Genomic DNA, 22,742 nt, shown 5'->3' with positions numbered 1-22,742 from the left:
CTTCAAGGTCATCTTCACCAAAATCTTCAAGGTCATCTTCAAGATTTGTATCTATTTCATTTGTGTTGTCATGCTCTGCAGCTGCACTCTCTTCAACATTTATATCCTCATCTGAAAATGTAGCCCTAGATTGTTCTGTATTTACAGCACTACCCTCAGCAGTATTTACTTCTATATCCTCAACCACACTTACTCCAATACCCTCATCAACATTTACTCCAATACCCTCATCAACATTTACATTAATACCCTCGTCAAGAGTTACATTAATACCCTCATCATAATTTACACCAATTCCATCATCGATATTTACTCCAATGCCCTCACCAACATGTACACTAACCCCTGGACCACCCCTAATTTTTGTATTAGTTGTAGCTTGGTCACTATCACCAACCTGTGAGGAAGGTAAATATCCCACAGGTACATCCTCCTCCACAACCTCTAAATTATCTATTACATGACTCACATAGACATCAAAGAGATCCCCATCTTTCGGGTCTTTAATCAAATTTAGTAGCTGATAGTCATTTTCAATTGGAAAGAACTTCTGAGTTTTAGGACATTGAACAAAGAACCCACCAACTGAGTTGTAGTGCATTTTAGGGGTTTCTTTTGTGTAAGACACAAGCTCGGGCAAAGAGAAATGGTCTTTGTCCACCACATGCCCTGTTTTTTCACCCTCCCCACATACTTTCCATCAATAAAGTGACCCCCATGATGAAAAACAACACTAATATATTCGTCCATGTGACTCGATACTGAAAATGACAAAAGAAAACCAGTCAATATTCCCTGACCTTTTCAATTTTCCAGAAGAAAAAAAAACCCTAATCTAATAGCACCATAACAGACATATAGCAATAAAATACAAAAATGCATGATCTAAACATACATTTATGCAATAATCGAAGCCACTTTACAGCTGCCTCCCCTTTTCACAAAAACTCCATTGTCAAAACCCTAGGACGACCTTCCTTCAGGTGATAAATCTTGAACCAAGCTACAATTCGAACAAACCACAACTAATCCTACTTAGTAAGTGAAAGAAATGTTTAATTTTGCAACAAAAATGCCGATTGAACAAAGCTTAATCGAAGAGATGAGGTGGGTGGAATTCGGTGAGAGAGAGAGAGTAGACGGAAGAAACGATGAAATTAACCTTTATGTTTTATGTTTTTAATTAGATGACTTTAATTATTTATTTCTTATTGTTTTTCCACGTGTTAGCTTCTATTTTGTTCTTATAATATACACCGGAGGTGTAACACACGCGACGGGGGCTGGTGAGGTCGGGTGTTTATTGAGTTCACTGTTTAGTCGCGTGATATGTTTAAGTGAAAAGGGTCTCAGTTGAGATGCTCAAATGACCATTTTGGACAACCTAAAGGGGCGCTTTATATATTTCTCCTTCTTTAAAATACGTTTTAAGTTGAATTATTTGACTGGTGATTGTGTATTTTCTTGGAACAGTTTTATTTTTTATTTAGTTAGTTGTATACGACCAATATTCATATTTTCAAGAACTTATATTTTTATTTTATAACTCAAAGATAATTTTTAAATAAATTTTTCATTGAGTTAGATACACACGCAAAGCGCGTACACTAAGAGTAGTTCCCTATTAACTACATGAAAAAGAATAGAAAAATTGTCACAAGGATTTGGGGTCGGTACGCACCCTGTGCAACGTTTTGGGCCTATTTTCCAACATCTCCGAAGCTTAAGGTGAAAGTAGGAGTAACTTTTGCTTTTAACGAGAGACCCTTCTTGCAAAATGTTCATTGCAATTTGCAACCTGTGAAAATGAAGCCGAGACTCGTTGCTTCAATTTCTGCTTTAATGGCTGGTAAATATCTCTGTAAAACCCTAACTCTTTTTACTGTTTTTCAAATAACTCCCTTCCCGTTAAACTGTTCATTTTCCTCCGCCGCAGGTGAACGTGCCGGAATTTTCAAAGCCATTTCCGGCATCTTTCCGGAATCTCAAACATTCAACGGCTTCGGCGGAAACTGCAGCAGGTAAAATACGATTTAAAGCTTATGATATAATAGCTTTTTCTTGGTAGTTTTACGAATAAAGATTAAGCAACGGTAAAAATCGAAATATGAAAAAATTTCTGCTTCAGTATGCCAATAGTAAGAGGATTAATAGCCTACGTATATCCCTTTTACAATTTTATTCTGGTTATTAGTGCTAATATAGATTCTTTAAATGTGAAAATTATCAAAAAAATTCATTTTTAGCATTGGCTAATATCACTGCAATTCTTACACCATCAATGCAATTTAGTTGGTTACTAGGTTATCACTCTATTTTCCAGGTTACCATATTAGACTTGACATGAACAGTTTACCTATGCTATAGGTCAATTTTAGCTGATGATCTAAAAAAATTATACGCTGTCAATGCATATAACTTAAACTCTGTTCGTCGTAATTCATCTCGATATTTTCACTTATGGATTATAGTTCATCTATTCGTTGTTTTTATTATTTACTAATTGAGGACGATGTTAATTGTCAATAGAACTTTAAAACACATGTAATGAGCAACAAAGAGAGAAGAGTCATGAGAGTCTTTTCTCGTAGAGAGATGGTACAAAAACCAATGCCAAGTTTTGCATTATTCTAAATGCATTTTACCTGAAATCTTGTAGGAGTAATTGGTAACTGGGACAGTTATATAATTTTTACTTCAAAGATATAGATGTTGTAGGACCCAAGGGTATGGCCTAGTTGTCAATGAAGTGGGTTGAGGACCACGAGATCTCTAGTTCAAATCCCAGCGAAGATAAAAATACTAGGTGATTTTGTCTCATTTGTTTCGACAGAGTTACCTGGTACCTATTGCTAGTGAGAGGTAGCGGGTATTACGTGGAATCAGTCGAGGTGGGCGCAAGCTGGCCCAGACACCAGGGTTATTAAAAAAAAGATATAGATGTTGTTACTACTTACTAGAAGAACGCCAAGGCAAATGCACCTAGGAATATGTATATAGAGGAGGATATAGTGATGTTAAAATTGGATTATACCAAGAAGTCATTTTATAGATTAACCAAAATATAATGGATGGACGATGAAGCAAATTCAGTTTTTGTCTTTCCTTAGACAATTCCCTCTTTTACTATAGTGGAGATTATTGAACATGTTCATAAGACGACGGAAGAATGAATGTTTCTTTTGTAGAGGTATAAATAGCAATTGGTCTGTATTACGCCCACTCTGGTTCTAAGCATCCTTTCTTCCCTGCTATGCTTCGGAAGTTATGTGGATCCTTTGAGTGCTAAATTGATGCCTAATTGGGATTCAGGTGATTAGTGTGTAACCTACAATTAGGAATAGTTATTCTCCAGAGCCTGCTGAAAATCTGCCAATTTTTGCAATTCACTCACAAAGGGCCGCTCGACACTCAACCCTCACCATACTACATAAAGGGTGGGGTAGATTTCCTCTTATCTATCTATATATATAGTGCTTGTGGATAACCATTCACATAGGTCACGTGTTATTCAGTAAGTACCCTGTGCATATAGAGTATCCCCGAAAGCTTGTCATGGATATGTTTTTTGGCTGGTATATTAACTGAAAGGAAAAGGTTTCCAGCTGTGTGAGTATGAATGCCAAATAGTCATTCAAAGTCTCTCTTTTGACCTTCAATTAGTAATTATCTAATTCATCAGTCATTCGCATTGCTCACTAAAAATGGATTCTAGTGTTGTTGAGTTTTTCTATTCTCTATCATGCGTCAACATTCTACCACATACTTTGTAAAATGTATTTGTGTTCATGTATAAATCCAGGCTATCTCATATGTTTGGATAACTTCTGCATAAAAATAGCAAGAGGTGGTTTGTTTTGTGTGTTTGTTCGAGTTCAAAATCATTGGCCTATCCACAATGAATTCAATCCAAAGTTACTTAACGTTTAGAAATTGAATGGATAGCTTCGCTAGAGAAAGGTTCTGTGACATGGACGCCCAACCCAACTCGGTCAGCCGGTTGGGCCACCTAACATATGATGAGATTCTCGATCGATTTGATCAAATTTCAAAAAGTCTTTCTCACTATTCAAACGGTGGAGCTTTCGATCAAGATCTTCTCGCCTCACCCGTTTAGGCTCAAGCTCGAATCGGAACCTTTATGCGTTGGTAGGCTTTCGACTCAATCTAATAGCCTACCTATCGGGCGCCAATAAAAGAGAAAAGTTTTCGCACGGGCTCATCATCTGATGCAGAACCGATGCGAGAGGGAGAAGTGGGGATTGATAGCTTTCAAGAACCAGTGGAAGCATTCTGTCCTTTCCAAAAAAGTCAATTAGTTTGGGCTGGCATAGGCATAAAAGATTTGATTGAATGAATGCCACCTTGGTAGTTTTCAAACAAATCCAATGTTGGGCCAAGCCTTGCCAGCCGGTAATATCCGAAGGCAAAAAAGGGGGAGATTTTTTTGTTAATAAGCAATGTAGAAGCTCCCTCTGATAGGCTTAGATTGCAAAGTTAAAATCAATTATGCAATTATCCACAGATCCCGTAATTATGACATTGATATTAATAATCGGGTTGTGTGGCTCCTACAGCCTTTTGGTTATACGTCAAACAAAGCTGGCATTTGCTGTTGGGCAAACAAAATCTGTCTCATAGAGCAGATGAACTAGGTCTAATGTGTTTGATTAAATACTTCCCCTGTCTCATTTAGGTGTCCCATTTTGTTTGGCACGATTATTAAGGTAAGAACATCTAATTGAAAATGAGTCGAAAAGTGTAGTATATAAAGTGAACTTGAAGAAATTTGAACTTTGTGTTGTTCAAATGTGGGCTTTGCAGCACCTTTTAAACAATAGACTGTAGAATATTGAAAGAATATTAATGTCTTTTTTTTATTAAAAGAAAATTGAACCATTTCTCAATTTGTGCATGTCATCCTTGCGTAGGGGCCATACTAATCTGTTCTGTATCAAACCAATTATATCAGATGTCGCAGAAGGGACAAATAGTTAACACAATTTTTTTAATAGGGTTGTAAATCTTTGCAATTAAAACCTTTGCACAATAGGTGAAAATGGGTACAGAAGTGGAGATAAAGTTGATTTGGAAAATTGTGAACTTTTTTTGCTCAATAATGGGTCCAATAACGATTTTACAAATAGATGAAGAATTTTATGAATAGATGAAAAAGGTAATAAACTCCATCAGAATAAGTTGACAATTTTGGAACAACCTAAAATAGAGATAGATAAATTGTTAGTATGAAGGAAGTAGTAATTAGTAAATCTTCAGAGATAACACCTTTGCACAATAGGGTTCAGGTGAAGGCCAACAAATAATCAGCACATGAAGAAAACCAAGGGCAAGCTGCAGAAACTAAAAGTACTGAATGTGTCAAAGGCATAGCAAAGACCTCTTGGCATAAAAAAGGATAAACTACCTTCTTAAAGGCTCAATAGCTTTCAGCATAATTACTTAGATGAACCGTTAAAATAGTATCTGGAGGTTTTAGTTTAGGAGAATTATTATTTGCTAAGCTGGGCAGGTAAATGAGAAATACTTCGGGTGTATCAAAGTTGGAAGGCAAAGAAAGGACAAAAAGACCTTGGTATTCTGTCTGTAGCCTCTCTTCCGTGCTAGGTCAAACTGTGGACTTTATAGACATTAATATTCTTATTATTTAAGGCCAAATGCCATCCATTCTTTTTTGATTATTGTACTATTCTTACACCTCAAAGTTGACCAGCTTCCAGTTCCAAAGATTTAAGAGCTCAAATGGTTTACAATTTGTCTGTGATGACGATGATGACTTCTCAGAATTGGGTTCTCCAGTAGAAAGAGCCATTGGGCAGCTGAAGTTAGCGACGGAGAAGCCTGACCCTTTTGTGGTATGCCTTTCTGATTTTATTAAGAGCAATATATTATACTTTCTGATTTTATTAAGAGCAATATATTATATATCCATATTGGACTTCTTACCATTGGGTACATGGACTGATTTGTTTGATGATGTTACCAATACCTTTTGAGCCACAGAAATATGATAATAGTAGAAAAGTATCTTCAAGCAAGTCTTCTCGCAGTGAAAGCAAGCAAAGCAGAAAAGGCAGAATCTTAAATCTTGATAAACCTCATCGAACTTCTTGTGAGTTTGGCAATGGTGATGATGCTTCTGGATCGATTCATACAACTTCAGATGCTACTAGGACGAATAGTCGGAGGTCAATCTCAGTTGGGAATGTACCTTCTACAATCAGCCTTTCTCAGCTTGTAGAAGCAGTTTCAGTCTTTGGAAAGGTCTGCACTGCCTCAGTCCGGGATCTGCCTGATGGGCTTAACTGTTGGGACATCCAATTCGAGGTATGCTATTGATTCTGGAACTTCTGCCTAAATTCTCCTCATTGAGGAAAAGTTTGTTTATTAACTGTTATTAACTGTTGGCAAGAGCATAGAATCCTGCAACAGAGCAATTAGAGCTGGTGCGTTAACTGTTGGGAAGTCTTGTCTTCAAATCCGTCCTCTGCGGGCTTCGATGGTTGTTACTATCAGGATTAAAGGCATATCCGGAGATGCTTCCTTTGGTGAGATACACTCAATCTGTAAAGTTGTTGGCACAACAGAAGGATTGGCATGGGTAAGCAAGGATAGTGTTGATGCGTTATTTACAGTTGAGACTGACACAGAACCACAATCAATCCTCAAAAAGTAAGTGGTGGTTCAAGCTGGAATAGTAGTGTTTTATTGTTACTGCATTCATCTGTTTTAACTCTTGTAGGTTAGGGGGCTGGGTTATTTTTTATTACTTTGCTATCTCAAAAGTATAAAACTGTTCTCATGGTTTCCTTTGGGATGGAGTTGGAGGGGAGAAATCAATCGAAACCACTTCTCGTTATTACTGCATCAACATTCATATTATTAACTATGAGAGGACTGATATTGACATCTGGTCATTGAATATTATATCTTCCTCTTTCCTTAGCAAAACATATTATCTTCCACTATTTGTGGACACTGGTTAATAACCTATGGTATTTCAACTATCTTTTGGCCAAGAATTTTAATTATGCCAATCTGAAATCAAGTTGCTGTTCATCTTGTTTCCAATTTAATCATGCCTTTACTCTAGTGGATGAGAATATATATATATATATTTGGTGTAGCTTTCTTATGCATTTCTCTCTTCTTAGGTTAAATGGTACTACTGTTGGTGGTCATCGCCTGTCAGCTTCTTTACTATCGAGCAACTCATCCTCTGCTTGCATGTCTGCAAATGAGGGTGCTAGATGCAAGATGGGCTTACAAATTAGTAGTTACTTGACAGTACTCAAATTGCAACTTGAGGAAAAGAAAGTGCATTTTGAGGATCTTCAGATGCTGCATGAGGGAATAATGCACCTTGAAGATCTGCCTTCCAACGTTGATTAATCTGACATTTGATTCATGATTTTCAAATTGTCTCCTCTATTCAAGAATGTTCGCTTGCTAACAACAGGGTCACTCTCTTCAAGCCTCTCTGTACCCCCTTCCCGCAAACCCTTCAATGTGCCCCCTTGCCGTTGCTTTTAGTTGCTGAAATGAGCCTTTTTGCAGCCTGTCCCATTTGTAATGGATTGGCTGCCCTAAGTGTATTACCATTATGTTTGCGATAGTGATGGTGACATGGTCAATATATTCAAGGGGATTTTATCATATTATCCCTATATGAAAGGATAGTTGAATTTTCCCTTGAGCCTGTTCCAACTTTAATTTCTTTATTAACCGATTTCATTATCATATTTGCTGGACAGGAAAGCTTAATTAAGCTACGCCTGACTATCTGATCATTATCGGGCATTGCTCTGTATTCTTGCGAGAGAAAGCAAACAAGATAATGGTGTCATTCTGACCAACTTTAAGTTAATGGCCCTTTTTTTTTTCTACACATTTTTACAGCCAAATTTCTAGTAACTGAAAAGGCTATTACTGGAGGAGCCCTTTCGGAAAAAAAATCTATTGGTTGATGATTTGTTTGTGGTGATTGTTACCATTGATTGCTACCGGTGCTTGGTTCTTCATTGCCTGTGGCTATCACCGGCTATCTCCTCCCCTAATCCACTTTTAATTTCATTGAACAAACATGGATTCATATTAGATTTACCCTAATGCATGGGGTAGGAATAATTGCCGGGGGACGTAATCAAAGAAAGAAAAATGAAATACTCTCGAATTACTTTGGTACACCCTGAATATCCAACTTGTTGAAGACTACTTCGTAAACACGAGGGAGCATGGTAGTATGTGAGATGGACAAGTTTTGAGAACACAGAGGATCGTAAAGTGGAATAGAGAAAAGGAAAAAGAAATCGAATTGGCCTGGACTTCTCAGATACCTAATCATAATTCGTACCAGACGCATAAATATTTACTTGGTTCCTCACTGAGAAAATTTTTAATACTTGTTTCTGTTCACACGTTTTTTCAACTAAGAAATGAAAATTTTGAGATAATAGAGAGAGCAGGGAAGTGGGGAGGACAAGGAAAGAATGACACATAATCAGGCAACGATGGGTTACAGAACAGATCCATTTTCTGAAAGTTGTTCTCTTTGAGCATAAAGTGCACAAGTCATTTACTGAAGGTTTTAGTTGTGCACAAGTGCAGTAATTGAAGTCATTAAGGACAGGGTCAGGGATTGTGTTTAATCTACAGATTCATCTCCTTTCGGCCCCATATTCAAAATTCTACAAGGACTTTCCCCGTTTTCGGGTGCTGATACACTCATTGAGGAGCATTGTTCAATCTTATATTCCCTCTCATCAACTAAAGACTTCATGTAGGAACAAGGCCGGTCCTCGGTCTCCATATGACTAGGCTCCAGCCCTGGATTAAGTTGCAACTCAAATGATGATGGTCCCAGAGGTTGAGTCCTCATTTGCACAGATCGCAAAAGTGCAGCTCTCCTTAAGTCAGCAGAGTGGCATATGTCACTGGGTGATGATGGAAATCGACCCTCAGAATCAGATCCTCGTTGACGAGGCTGTGAGGATGTGGCAGGAGGGAAGCTGCAGGAATGTGACGGGTATGACGTGGAGGGAGGGCCTGATGAGAACCCATTCAAAGGTTTGTGATATCGGTAGGGTGAGACTGGACTAGTTGGCGTGCTCTCAGATTGGGGGGAGCTGGTAATTGTCAAAGGTTCATAGCATCGTGAGTCATCTGAATCTTCTGACATTGGGGAATACTGAAAGGACATTTCGTCCCTGAAAAAACAATAATATAAAGTCAAATAAAACTTGATAACAAATAAAAAGGGAGACAGCAAATATAGCATCTTCATCTGTCAACTGTATTTCATATTCAGATGCACATAAGCAGGGGCAAATCCAGCCCTTTGAAATCGAGTTCATCTGAACCCGCTATTTTTGGTGCGGAGCATAAATTTATGTGTAAATATTCACTAAAATTGCAACAAATAGTAGATATGAACCCATAAATTCAAAAATATAACGGGTTCAAAATTAAAAACTTTAAAAGTTGAAGCCATAGTGTTTAAATCATGTATCCACCTCTGCACATAAGTTGTCAAGCTGCAAATAATTAGGACATCCAAAACTCAGGGAAGAATTCAGGTAGTCTATCTCTACAAGTGATTCGGGGAGAGGTAAAATGAAAATAAATGCTCCTCAAAAGTAACCATATCTAAAAGCATGTATTGTGATAGATTGGTCCATCTACACATTAGTGTGTGTGTCTTCCTCATCCAAGGGATTAGGGAATTTTGGTCTTCAGACGCTAAACTTGACCAAAATGACCAAGATAATCGTATCGATCATATCTTCGAAGATCATATCTTCGAAACAGTGTAATTTTGCTTGATTGTCACAGAAACTCCTCTACCCCACAACAACACACACACACAACAACAACCCCCCACCAAAAATAAAAATATAAATAATGGTGCTGTTTTATTTAACAGCAGACTACAGTATCATTGACATTGCACGGCAAATCAGGTTTTCTTACAACAAAATCGAAGGCAAGTCACCCCCTTTTAGGATTTTTGTAACTATAAAAACCATACAGCGGTGACCCCTCTGTTACGCTTAAAAAACGACCATACGGTTTGTACTTCCTTGCCAACCATTTTTTGCTCTAAACTCCAATTGCCATGACAGGAGACACCGACAGAGGGCTCACTGCTAGCTTCATCTAGTAATCTTTTGAGATGTTCGCAGTGTCAGTGTATGTAAAGCTCTCAACACTTCACTTTTCGGCTTTCGCAACAGAATTGCTCATACAGTCACTACAAGGTTCACAGAGTAATAGTAGATGAATCGAACTACCATCATCATAGAATCAGCGAAAACCCTCTTCAAAAAAAGACAGGAGACAGCTGCCAGATGACAAACTGCATCTACCAACTCTAGTTTCCTGTCATTCATCACTCCATTACTGATGAATGGAAAAGCTGTTAAAATATACCCAGACACGAAATATACTAATTTATCTGTCAAAGATGCACATACACGAAATCGACACGGTAGAATCCCGCGCCATAGTATATTCACTTGCAACTAGACCCATACAAAACTACCATATTATTGTGCTTCATCAGTTTGCAGGTCTTATTTTTGTTTTTTCAAGTACTCTCCTACATGGGACCAACTCCTATAGCATAGTATTATGACTATGAAATGCAAGAGGTCAATCTAATGGACCAAATAGAAAATGAAATAGTGAAACTCAAACAGTAGAGTATGCATCATGCTTCTGGCAATTTTTATCCAAGGGAAATATGTGTAAAAGCGTTGAGGAACTAGCAAAAAGTTCAGGTAGCTACTCTGCATCTTACCTTGTTTGTTTAATGCTTCCCACTTACACAGAGTCATATATTAGAAATGGGAACCACCATATATTATAACATCAAGGCAGGTAAGTTTCAAGTGAAAATCGGAAATGGACAGGACGCTACATAGACTTTGCAAGTCATGAAAGTTATTGGATGTTGAAGTCCCCAGATCCTTGCTAATCAGATATATAGTATAGTTTAATTCTTGCTTCATTTGTTTTATGTGAAGGAGGGTCACGGAAAAAAAGAAGCCAGTAGTTCGATTTAGCCTTCTAGTAACTTTTGGAATGTAACGGCTAATAGATGTTAAAGCTCCTAACGAAACCTAATATAGACCAGCATCAACTAAAGCATCCGCCGTAGTTGAACAATTGATGTACATGGAAGAAGAAAAGCAACTACTCTGTCTGCTTTCATTCTTTCTCTCTCTTCATTTAACTCCACTACCTCTCAGAAACAAAATTCAACATAGGCTGTAAAAGCCTACATATAAATATTATGTCCCAAGCACCAAAATTTAGGTAGAGGTATCAAAAAACCTCTCTCCGGATAATAAAGTGTTCTCTCAAGACTCAGCTTGCTGTAAGAAGAAAATGTTACTAAGCTTGGTCTTTAATGGACTCACAAAGCATTTTGGTTGATATAGTAATGAGCTACCCAGAAAGGACAGAAGGAGAGAAGTTTCAATTGGAATCCTCACCATGCACCACACCTTCCTTAGTTTAAAGTTATAGTAAGATAAACCTAAAATAATTAGAGAGAGAGAGAGAGTAAAGAACCTAGAAGTAAACGCCATTGCAGGAAAGCAATCTCCCATCTGCAGGGAAAATTCTTCCTTTTCTTTTCTATTTTCTTTCTTTTTTAAAGACTTAATGCACAAAAATGCATTATTTTGCAAAAACACTGGGTAACTTCTTCTCATCTGTTTAAGCCTTGGCGGACAGAGTTACCGGTGCTGGTGGGAGGTAGCAAGTACCTCGTGGAATTAGTCAAGGTGCGCGCAAGCTCGCCCGAACACCACGATTATAAAAAAAATTGCATTTCTGTGGAAACAGTAAAATATCCAAAAGGAACTAAATCTTCTGGCAGTAAAGTCTATAAACTAATGCAAGGTACCTATGAAGGACTTCTTCACTTTAAACGCAATCACATGCCAATGGACTGTCATGGACATATAACTTTATAACGGATTTGTACTTGGAGCATAAGCTTAAGGTCAGAGTGTCATTTCAGATTTTCAACAGTCACCGAAGTTGGATTAAGCTGGAATCAAAAGTAGCTCTCTACATATAATGAGAAACAGAAATTGCTCCCATCCTAAATGAGAAACCGAAATTGCTTAATATCTGTGTAATTTTCCGTCTTGCAAAATAGTAGAAAGTTCATCACCTGATATAAAGCATGTTTTCGGATCTTGATGGAGAATCCACTATATTATCTGGTAAGGAGTCTCCCACTGTCAGTCCATTTAAACTTGATGCCATTATCTGCAAAATTCCTCAAGTTACGTCAGAAATGGCAAAAGCAACTAGCACACAAAGCCAGTACTCACACGGCAAAGAACATGCGTTTCAAGTACTAGCCGCATATCCAACTTCAAAAATTACAATCAACATAAGAATCCGACAACAAACATTTACTGAACACTTGTAACTTTTATAACCTTGTTAAGAAAACACAATCTTTTGGAATATTCAATCAGCTGCATTTCAATCCTAAACTACTACTCCTACTACTACTACAACAACAACAACATACCCAGTATAATCCCACGGGTCGGGTCGGGGGAGGTAGTGTGTAGGCAGACCTTACCCTACCTGGAGAGGTAGAGAGGCTGTTTTGGATAGACCCTCGGCTCAAGAATTCAATCCTAAACTGCTCTTTATCCGAAAAAACACTATACTTTTTACTCCATTCGTCCTCTTTAATACACAGAACTAGATTCGCGGAAAGAAATATAATGGTCGTAATTTGATAAAGAAAATATCACACCTGAGCTGAATAATTTAATAAATTTGAGTTGAAGAAAGCTATATAGAAATGAAATGCTCAAACATGTCGAGACGTCCCAAATAAAAGGGTATTACGTAAATTAAGACATAGAGAGTATGATTAACAAAATCGGCGAGCTTCTAAGACATAGAGAAGGGGACACACCTCACTAAGATATCGTTTGTGAGAGTGGAGATTGTCGAGATAAACCTCGTCTTCTGGGTCTCTATTTCTCTTACCACTTGGGGACGATGTGGCTGACGATGATGATGCTGCCGTCGCCGGAGCTGACGAACCCGTGTCCAAGCCCATAATCCCAAAGAGGAAAATCAATCCTTTTTCCCCCTCTTTCTGGAGTTCAATGTCAGACTTAAAAAGTAGAAAACCGATCAAGCACCCACCAAAACCAAAAAGTTAACGGCTTTAATTAGCATAAAAACGGCTTTAATTATACAAAAGTGTGAAATGAAAAAAATTCCGATACTGGTTGAAATGATGCCAGGTCATTGTCCACTTTTCAAAGCCTAAATATAAGCCCATTATTTTACGGGCTTGAGCCATTAGAAATGCTTGTAGCCTTGTAACTTTCATTTTCTTAAACATCTGCGATTTTTACACAGATAGCCAGTCGCATTGTTTATTTGTTTTTTTTTACTTTTGAAGTCTTCAACTCGTCCACATAAAGGATTGAGTACTGAACATTTGTCTCCTTAAAGCAAGCGTTTTGTTGGAGCAAATGGAGTTTGTCGGGGGATATAAGCATGTGAATTGTCAATTATTGCAAAGAATTTGGCCCCAATACCAAACATCATAGCAGCTAACATGCTTCCACGTACACCTTTATTACTCATCACTTATCCTGTAAATTTAATACTAACTTTTATTATTTCATTTTTCTTTTATTAGATAAAAAGTTTAACCAAGTTTTACCTTTGTATTTTTCTGGGAATATTAAGCATTTTTTATTTAAGTCAAATTAAACTTAAATACATATGACACACGGAAGCATAGCTAGTAGGAAGGAATGAGTTTAATTGAATCCCTCTAACCGAAAATTATTTATACATATAGGATAAAAAAAATTAGTTATATAATCTGTTGAATCCCTTTTGATATAATTTTTTAAAAACATAATAATAAAAGGAGTTTCAAAAGTTATTTCAGGTCACTAACAACAAAAACAAACGACGGTAATCCAGTGGTTAATTTAGAAGTCATCATAAACAATTAGCTTGAAAGAAGACAAAGTGGGCAATCAAATCATCAACAATTATTTCAAGAGAAGATAAAGTACCATCGCCTAGCTTTACAAGAGAGGTTTGGACGGTGTGATTCTACAAAATAATTCTACATGTGATGTTCGATATGTGTATATAAAGAGATTTTACACAAAGATTGTTACTTGAATAATCATCAAAATGGTTTCAAATGTTCATAACAAACATTCACTTTTGATGAATTGATCATAGTTTTATTTCCTTTTGTGAGCCAATCTTATTGACTATTAAAAAAATAATTTAGGATCAAAGAAAAGAAAATCTTCAAATAACAACACACATGCCTTGACTGTGCCTCAAACTTTAATACCACTATATATTAAACAAGCACTAATTGGCACGATATAAATATCTCAATTTGCTATCGAATGAAAATAAAGCATGAAAAAGGAACAAAAAAGAAATAGAGAATAACAACCTTGACATAACAGTCGCCAAGGGTATGATCTCATCAAGAAAGTAAACATCCTTATCCTTAGATATTTTTAGTTTTCTTTACAAAAAGAACAGAAACCTGAAAAATGAAGAATTGATGCTTCTGACTTTGGTAGTCATGCTCAATTAACTATCTTATTAAGTACTCCATTTGGATAAGTACTTGTATTGTGGTGCACCACGCAGCAAGAGGGTGGCGGGTGGGTTTAGTCAAGGAAATGTGTGCTATTTATTAGCATTACAACGCACCATATTTTTGCGTATGCAGTGATTAGTCTTCAATCTATTATTAATATACATTGAGAAAGTAAAAGTCAAGAAGAAATGAAAACAATTAAAAAGTACTGAACAGTCTTAGATGTGGTCCAGCGTTGATAAACTGGAAAAAATCATGAAAGATTACTGTTTAAATGACTGACAAAGTTTATACGTGTTGGTAGAAGATACTTAACAAATACTAAATAAAAAGAAAATCACCTGACACTTACGCCATACAATAAATAAATTGGTACGAACATTGTCATTATAAAAAGAGTTAGAAAAGCAATCACAGTTTGAGAATATACTAATTGCCAAAAAGAATTAGAGATTATACTTATAAGTACAGATTTTGTTCCAAAAAGTAAAAAGAGGTTAAGGAGTCAAAGGTGTCACACCATGACAGGCTCAGGAAGGGGAAGTACACAAATAGCCATTTTTAGGATTATTATTTAGTGTTTAGCCAATACTTATTTTATCATGAAAATTTGAACTAAAAATTTTAAGTTCAGAACTGTATGTCCTGAAAAACTAAAATTCAGAAAATACTGGCTAATTTCTAAATAGAAGCCCTCTAAAATGGCTACCTAATGTCACTTCTACGGCTCTCATAACATAATCACATAGGTACACTCTTCAATTTTTTATCTAAATCAATGGACATTAATGAACCGTCATTGATAGACGTTGCACATGACACGATCAATTCGACTCAAGGTCTGGCGCTAATAGAAGTTGCTTACTTTCCTAGTAGCGAAGGAAAGGGCTCACGCGGTGATATTCTATCTTTCCAAGAGTACTACCATGTACGTAGTCTACGTCTGGGGAGCATACTTGACAGGAGATAGACACATGCGGTAGAGGGGGTGGGTCTTCCCTTTCTCAATTATGACGTACTCGATTAGGTTGCCATCTAGGTCTCGGTCGGGGGTGACTTCCAAATTATGGTCTCATTCTTCACTGATAAATGAGTAGACTTCCCCTTTCGATTCATGGAATGTGATCTGGGACACGATGGGAGTTTGCATGCCCCGTACCCGCACTAAGGGGTAACATGAGATAAGGTATGGAAGCAGTCTGATTATTTCCATTATATAAATGCCCAATGTTTAAAGGAAATTTTACCTCCTATAGCAAAGCTTTACATCCTTTTTATTATAAATAAAACCTTTTTAAAATATATTTTCTATAGCTACCTTTTAGTTTTTATAGTAAATATGTATTTATGATATCTTCCAACTGTTAAGCCATTAAATACGTTGTCTAATATTTTTCTCTTTCGTTCTTTGAGTTTATTCTCTCCCAAAATTACCGCATAGTATCTTATTTCTCTCTACACAATCTCTCTCTCACAGCGCCATTGTCTTCCCCATTGTTGAACCACGATTCTCCTTTATTTGCAGGTTCTCTCTCTAGATTGTTCTCAAACCCTAGAGTAGATTTGCTGGATTTCATCTATGTTAACATGAGTTTCAAAATGTCTTAATCAAAGTTTCTGATATAAGTTATATCTTTTCCCAAAGTGGAACGAGCATGGTCTATTCATAGCTGATTTGATTTTGAATGTTGACTTCGAAGAGGAAAGGATGGAGGAGAAGGTGGCAGCGGCTAATGAGATTAGGATTAGGTTTGGGGAGATGGGTTAAACCATTCACATATAACAACTGAAATGTATTGCAGGTTCATCAACAACCATTGAAGTCGAAAGGAGAAAAAAATACGCCAATGACCTTAATTGTAGATGTATTTATATGTATTACGGTCCGTATATATTGATTTTTAGTTTGTACAGTGATTTTCTCTTCTTGTATTTATATGTATTCGATAAGGCATACATATTTATATAGTGGTTCTCTCTTCTTGTATTTAGATGTATTTATATGTATTCGATAAGGCATACACTGATTTTTATTTTCTACAGTGATTTTTGACTGTTGTGTTTAGATGTATTTATATGTATTTGACTTCGTACAACAACATTTTTAAATACATTGTTAGCTCTATCGTTTTGATGTTATTCATCAATTAGTTATGCATTCAATCTAACTGTCACGACCCCGGTTTGCCCTCCGTGAACCATCGTGACGACGCCTAGTCTCTACGACTAGGTAAGCCTAAAAATGCGGAAAATAAACCAAATTTTTGCGGAAGTAAAACAATTTGAAACAGGAATAAAGAAATAAACAGCGTTTAAATGTGCCGCTTGGCTTACACAATATTTAACTTTCAAAACCAACACATAAATCCAAGACCCGGAAATCCATGAATCACAAGCTAAGAAATGCTACATAGCTCTAACTCCAGAATGTCTAAAAAGAACGAAAAATACAGAAGGGCTAATACTAAACAGCAAGAATAGAAAGAGACTCTTCGGTCTGCGGACGTGGCAGATATACCTCGAAGTCGCTATAGCAGTCGCCTCGCCTCAAGAGTGATGGGACTGAGTCGAAGTACCTGGGTCTGCACATGAAAGCATGCGCAGGAAGGGCATGAGTACACCACAGCGGTACTCAGTAAGCGCCAAGCCTAACCTCGGTTGTGTAGTGACGAGGAAGGTCAGGGCCCTGCTGAGATTAATAATATGAAGTTCGACGGTGCAGATAAGAGCAGTATAAATAAGTACAACAGTATAAATATCGCAGGATATAAGACAACTATAACTGATACAGAGGCAAACAATCATAAGGATAATAATCGGGGATCTCTCAGTATCCCGATGGATCTCTTAGTATCCTCAACACATATATCCGGGGATCTCTTGATATCCCGAGGATCTCTAGGTATCCTCAGTATACGCTAGGGATCTCTTGGTATCCCGAGGATCTCTTGGTATCCTCAATATATATATCAGGGATCTCTTGGTATCCCGAGGATCTCTTAGTATCCTCAACATATGTGCCAGGGATCTCTCGGTATCCCGCACCTCAACTCGATCATAAATACGTACAGGGGATCTTCCGGGATGCTTTCCCGTAGTTCCAAAACGGAATACACAACAATAGCAGAAAAACGATATACTCAATTAAGCTCAACTTCATACCAAGGCAAAATAGGTAATTCAAACCTAGCATGCTTCACGTAATAGAAATAAGGCAGTTAAAACAAATAAAGCAATTTAGTCAAATAGACATGCTTCTCTAGACTAACAGCAGACTAAGTTTCCAAATAATGTAAGCAAGAATCGGAAGAACACAATTTAAGGCTATTTTTAATGAAAAACCGGATTTCCAATAATTAGCACAAGTACGCACTCGTCACCTCACGTAAAAGGATTTTCAAGTATCATGATATCAATCCTAAGGGGAGAGTCCCCCACACAAGGTTAGACAAGCCACTTACCTCGAACCGGCTCAATTGTCAACCCGAAACCACATTCTTGCCATGAGTATTCGACTCCAAATGGCCCAAATATATTCAATTAAATCTCATAATGTAAATAACACTTCAAGTAACTGATTCTATAATTAAATTCTAAGCTAATACGCGAAATTAGGTAAAATGACCAAAACGCCCCTCGGGCCCGCGTCTCGGAATAGGGTGAAATTTATATTTCCAAAATCCTCACACTCTCATGAGTTCATGCATACCAAAATTACCAAAATCGGAACTCAAATGGTCCATCAAATCCTCAATAAAAGGTCTCAAATACTAAGCCCTAGTTTCCCCAAATTTCATCCTAAATTTCCATAATTTCTAGCTCTAGTCCGTGAAATAATAGCATAGGAACGAGTTTTAAGTCCAAATTCCTTACCTCATTGAAGTTTCCTTGAAGTCCCCCTTTCAAACTCCCAAGCCGAGATAAAAATGGTGAAATAGCTCAAAATTCGCGAAGACACAATTTATATTTCTGCCCAGGCATTTTTCGCATCTGCGACACAATAATCGCTTCTACGGTACCGCATATGCGGCCACATAACCGCTTCTGCGGTTCTTCACTTAACGGACCAAATCGCACCTGCTTTCTGACAAATTCCTCACCCATCCGCTTCTGCGGCTCCTCTTCCGCGTGTGCAGCGTCGCACCTGCGGTTCCCAAACCACAGGTACGGAAATACCAGAAGCAGCAAAAGTTTATCAGCTGCAAACATTCCTCAAACTCCCCGTCAACCATCCGAAATCATCCCGATGCCCCCGGGACCTCAACCAAAGGCACCAACAAGTCTAATACCACTGTCCAAACTTGTACCAATCCTTAAAACACCTAAAACAACATCGAAACCTCAAATTAACCATGGATTCAAGCCTAAGAACTCCAATTTTCTCAAAACATGCTTTCGATCAAAAAGTCTATCAAACCTCGTCCGAATGACCCGAAATTTTGCAGACACGTCACATTCAACACTACGGAGCTACTCCAACAATTATCACTCTGAATATAGGCCGACAAGGCCATACAATCTTTCAAGTACACGACATATGTCTACAAGCCTCTAAGAAAACATAAATGTCACCATACTAATCAATACATGTCCTAATCATACTGACCAAATAAGTAACTCCGGGGCAAATGGAGCGCACCAACACCTTCCGCTGAGCTGATAGCCTAATTGGAGGACTCTCAACCTGTCTATTGGGACTTGCGGGCATGAAACGCAGCGTCCCCAGGCAAAAGGGACGTTGGCACAAATAATGCACCGAGTATGTAAGGAATGAAAATTAGTAAGTAATAGACATGAGAGAAACATGGAGTAAAAGACTCAACATGTAAGTCTGAATAACTCTGTAAATCATTAATATTTATAATGTCATGCATATACGTATAAATGTCATACCATGCATAGGTATATGTGTTCCAACATCATCAAGCCTCTGAGGCCAACCCATCATATCATCTTGGCCACTGTGGGCAAATCATCAACGTATACCAACTGATTAGGTGGTGGTGCGTATATAATGTCGTAACCTTTTTCCATATTCCATATATATATATATATATATATATATAACGCCATCTGGTCATGGGTCAATGTAAATGAATGCAATGCATGAGAAGTACGCCAATAAATCTTTCGGAGTGTCATAAGACTATTATGCCTTTGATTAATATCATGAAATAAACTTTATCAACTTACGTATTTTCTGAGACCCGTGAACATATGATAGAATAATATGACACATGGGAAAATCAAGAACATAAACATCTCTAGTATTTCTATGAATAGACTCATTTATGGAAATTGTGCATTTGCTTGTTTCGTCTGTGTCGTATAGATCATGCCAAAAGAAAGAAGGGATAGCCTTAACATACCTGAGCCGATTCTCTGGACAATCCCTCTAACACACATCAATTGCGACAAATCACATAACGGCGGATCGAAGTAGGGAAGAATCCGTATGATATTCTTGAGAAAGATTGCACCGTACTCCCTTAGAATCGCAAAATCCCATTACTATAACATTACGTAGTCTCGTATGATTTTTGTAGCAAAATCACATTGTTTAACATCTAATCTTTCATGAATGAGTTGATGAAGCAGTCTTTGAACTTTTGTAGAGATTCCATAATGAATTAAAGAGGTCCTTTTTAATATTTGGGTGTGGCCCCACTTGAATAATGACTAAGCCACAAATTCTTGTAACGTGTGACCCCACTTGAATAATGACTGAGCCACAAATTCCTGTAATTGTGACACAAAGTTATATGACTTAAGAGTCTTATTTAACTAAGGCTTCTTGGTTGCCACGTTTTGGGGTTCAAGCTTATCCAAATTATCTATTAATTCCTTAATTAGCTTAATTACTTAGTTAATCTCCCACTAAAAATTTATAATTATTCAATTATCCTTATAATTAAGAATTATCTCAAATAACTAAAAATACTATTCACTTTTACACACCTTACTATCATGGTCGTGTGGTACCTTGTATGGCACTAGTCCATAAAATATTGGGTATTATTGCTCGAACCGCATTTTATCCCAAATTGTCAAACTTTGACGAAACTCACTTCCTTCAATTTGCTTACCCTCTCACCTTCACGAATTTACTCATCCCTTGTTTGAAATAGCATAATACTTATAATTCCAAAATAATCTCATTCCCGAGCTTATGTCGATTAATTTAAGACAAAATTTTAACGTATAAAACTATCTCATTTTCGAGCTTTCATCAATTTATTTACGGCGTACTTTCACGTATGAAAATATGGGGTGTAATAGCGCGTCTATTTACCAAGAAGGTGAGGCATTATAGTGGTTCCAATGGCTTCTCCGGAACAAAGATTAACGGATTGGGAGCACTTTGTTGCAAAGGTGCGAATTCGTTTTCGTAAACAGTATCTGGAATCACTAGAAGGTCACACGGCTATAATAAAGGATTATTCTACTGCAATTGAAGCCCAAATGTTCGATAATATGTCACATAGATATTGTTGTTCCAAGGTGATTGCTACTGAGAGATTAGTTGTTAAAGCCCTTACTGATGTAATGGAATATGATTTAAACATTGGAACATTAGAGGAGGTACATGTGTTTGATGAAAGCTCTCACAAAAATGAGGTCAGTCCTTTTATTATACGATCTACTCTTGTCTCTGAAGATTTAGTTTCAGCGAGTGACGATCTAGTTAAAGGAATTCTCAACAACATCCGAAGGCCAGTTGTTTGATAAATTTTCTCAAGGAGCTGGGCAAACTTTTCAAGAGTTCTCACTTATGGCAGATGACTTTGAGATAATGGGCATGATTATGAGCAAAGGTCTTGTAACACCCCGCAAATTCGGCTTAGGTATGAATGAGTTAAAGGAGTAGTAAGGATATATTTTGAGCATGTGAAGTCCCATCGAGATGATTATGGGTGAAAATAGTTGTTTAAAAATCAAGATGGAAAGTGAGGTGCATAGATTTGATAAAATCGACTAAGTTTGCAGAAGGTCTGTATTACATCAGTATTTATTGAAAATATGTAAGGAATTTGGGAAAACTCAAAGCATGAAAGTTGTAGGCCTTTGAAATAGCTTTCCAACGATATATTATGGAGTCCAAAAGGATATCTGTGCAAAAAGTTATGCGCATTTTATAGAACACTATGCCATATGCGCGCCCACTAGCGCGCCCGCGCTAATGGGGTTTTGTTCTGGCCATTTAGCGCGGCCAGTAGCGCGGGTTGGCCTCCAGGTGCGTGGGGGCGCTAGTGGGGGGTCGTTTTAAAGCTATATTTCGTCCCCCACATCCCCAAAACATAAAAACTTGTTCTAGAAAGGAGAGCTCTCAAAAACCTAACTCCTTAAGGGTCCTTCCACCACCCAAGGTATGTTTTAATGATGATTCTAAGTTAATTTCAATTTTCCAACATCTTATTAACATGGTTAAACCCTCCATATCATTAGATATTCGATTGGGACATCGTTGTTGGGAGAAGGAATCCTAGAACTCGAATTCAAGGGGATTGAACTTCAAAAAGGTAATGTCTTCACCCTCTAATTAATTCTAGCATTGAATTAATGATTATAGACTCTATTTCATGAGATATGAGTTGATGGGTTTGATAGAAAAGTATGAACGGTGATAGGTTTGGGTTGTTGATTGGTTATTATTGGTTATGGGTGTTGATTACCTTATGGGTGATAAAGAATAATGTTGAATATAACCATTTGAGACTTTAAAATATATCTGGGAGCAAAAGAATGGGTTATTGGGTATAGAGACACCATTAATAAGGGCTATGAAGCTTTATGCCACCAAGTGTTTGATAAAATACCTAAGTAACCAAAACATGACTATTGTTGCTAATTTGGGATCCCTTTGATTTGTATTGATATAGATTAAAGTTTAAAGGGTCGGCGAATGTTGTATTACGCTCAAGAGCAGGAAGTTAAGGTATGCGAGGCTAACTCTCTATGTTTGGGAATTTTAATGATTCTCCCTACACTACATTCTTTTACGACGTTACCAATTACCTCAGAAATATAGTTAAGCCTAGTCCCTGAAATAGTTGTAGAACTTCTATTCTCTAGCTTCATAACTTGTTCA

The 22,742-nt window shown here is 37.3% G+C and overlaps 2 protein-coding genes across 2 annotated transcripts; one reads left to right on the top strand and one right to left on the bottom strand.

Moving 5' to 3' along the window:
• LOC109225889 lies at positions 1,678–7,710 on the top strand. Its single transcript, XM_019390703.1, has 6 exons — positions 1,678–1,849; positions 1,937–2,021; positions 5,732–5,873; positions 6,022–6,345; positions 6,431–6,690; positions 7,173–7,710. Exons 1-6 carry the CDS (start codon positions 1,807–1,809, stop codon positions 7,408–7,410), a joined length of 1,092 nt encoding a protein of 363 aa, XP_019246248.1. The 5' UTR covers positions 1,678–1,806; the 3' UTR covers positions 7,411–7,710.
• On the bottom strand, positions 8,522–14,685 carry LOC109225882 (putative protein TPRXL). Its single transcript, XM_019390694.1, has 3 exons — positions 12,971–14,685; positions 12,203–12,300; positions 8,522–9,224 (listed from the first exon to the last, which is right to left on the bottom strand). The coding sequence occupies exons 1-3, from the start codon at positions 13,115–13,117 to the stop codon at positions 8,663–8,665; spliced, it is 807 nt and encodes a 268-aa protein (XP_019246239.1). The 5' UTR covers positions 13,118–14,685; the 3' UTR covers positions 8,522–8,662.

This window comes from Nicotiana attenuata, chromosome 1 (genome assembly GCF_001879085.1).
Source record: "Nicotiana attenuata strain UT chromosome 1, NIATTr2, whole genome shotgun sequence".
NCBI classification, from domain to species: domain Eukaryota; kingdom Viridiplantae; phylum Streptophyta; class Magnoliopsida; order Solanales; family Solanaceae; genus Nicotiana; species Nicotiana attenuata.
This window is presented reverse-complemented; position numbering and strand designations above follow the sequence as displayed.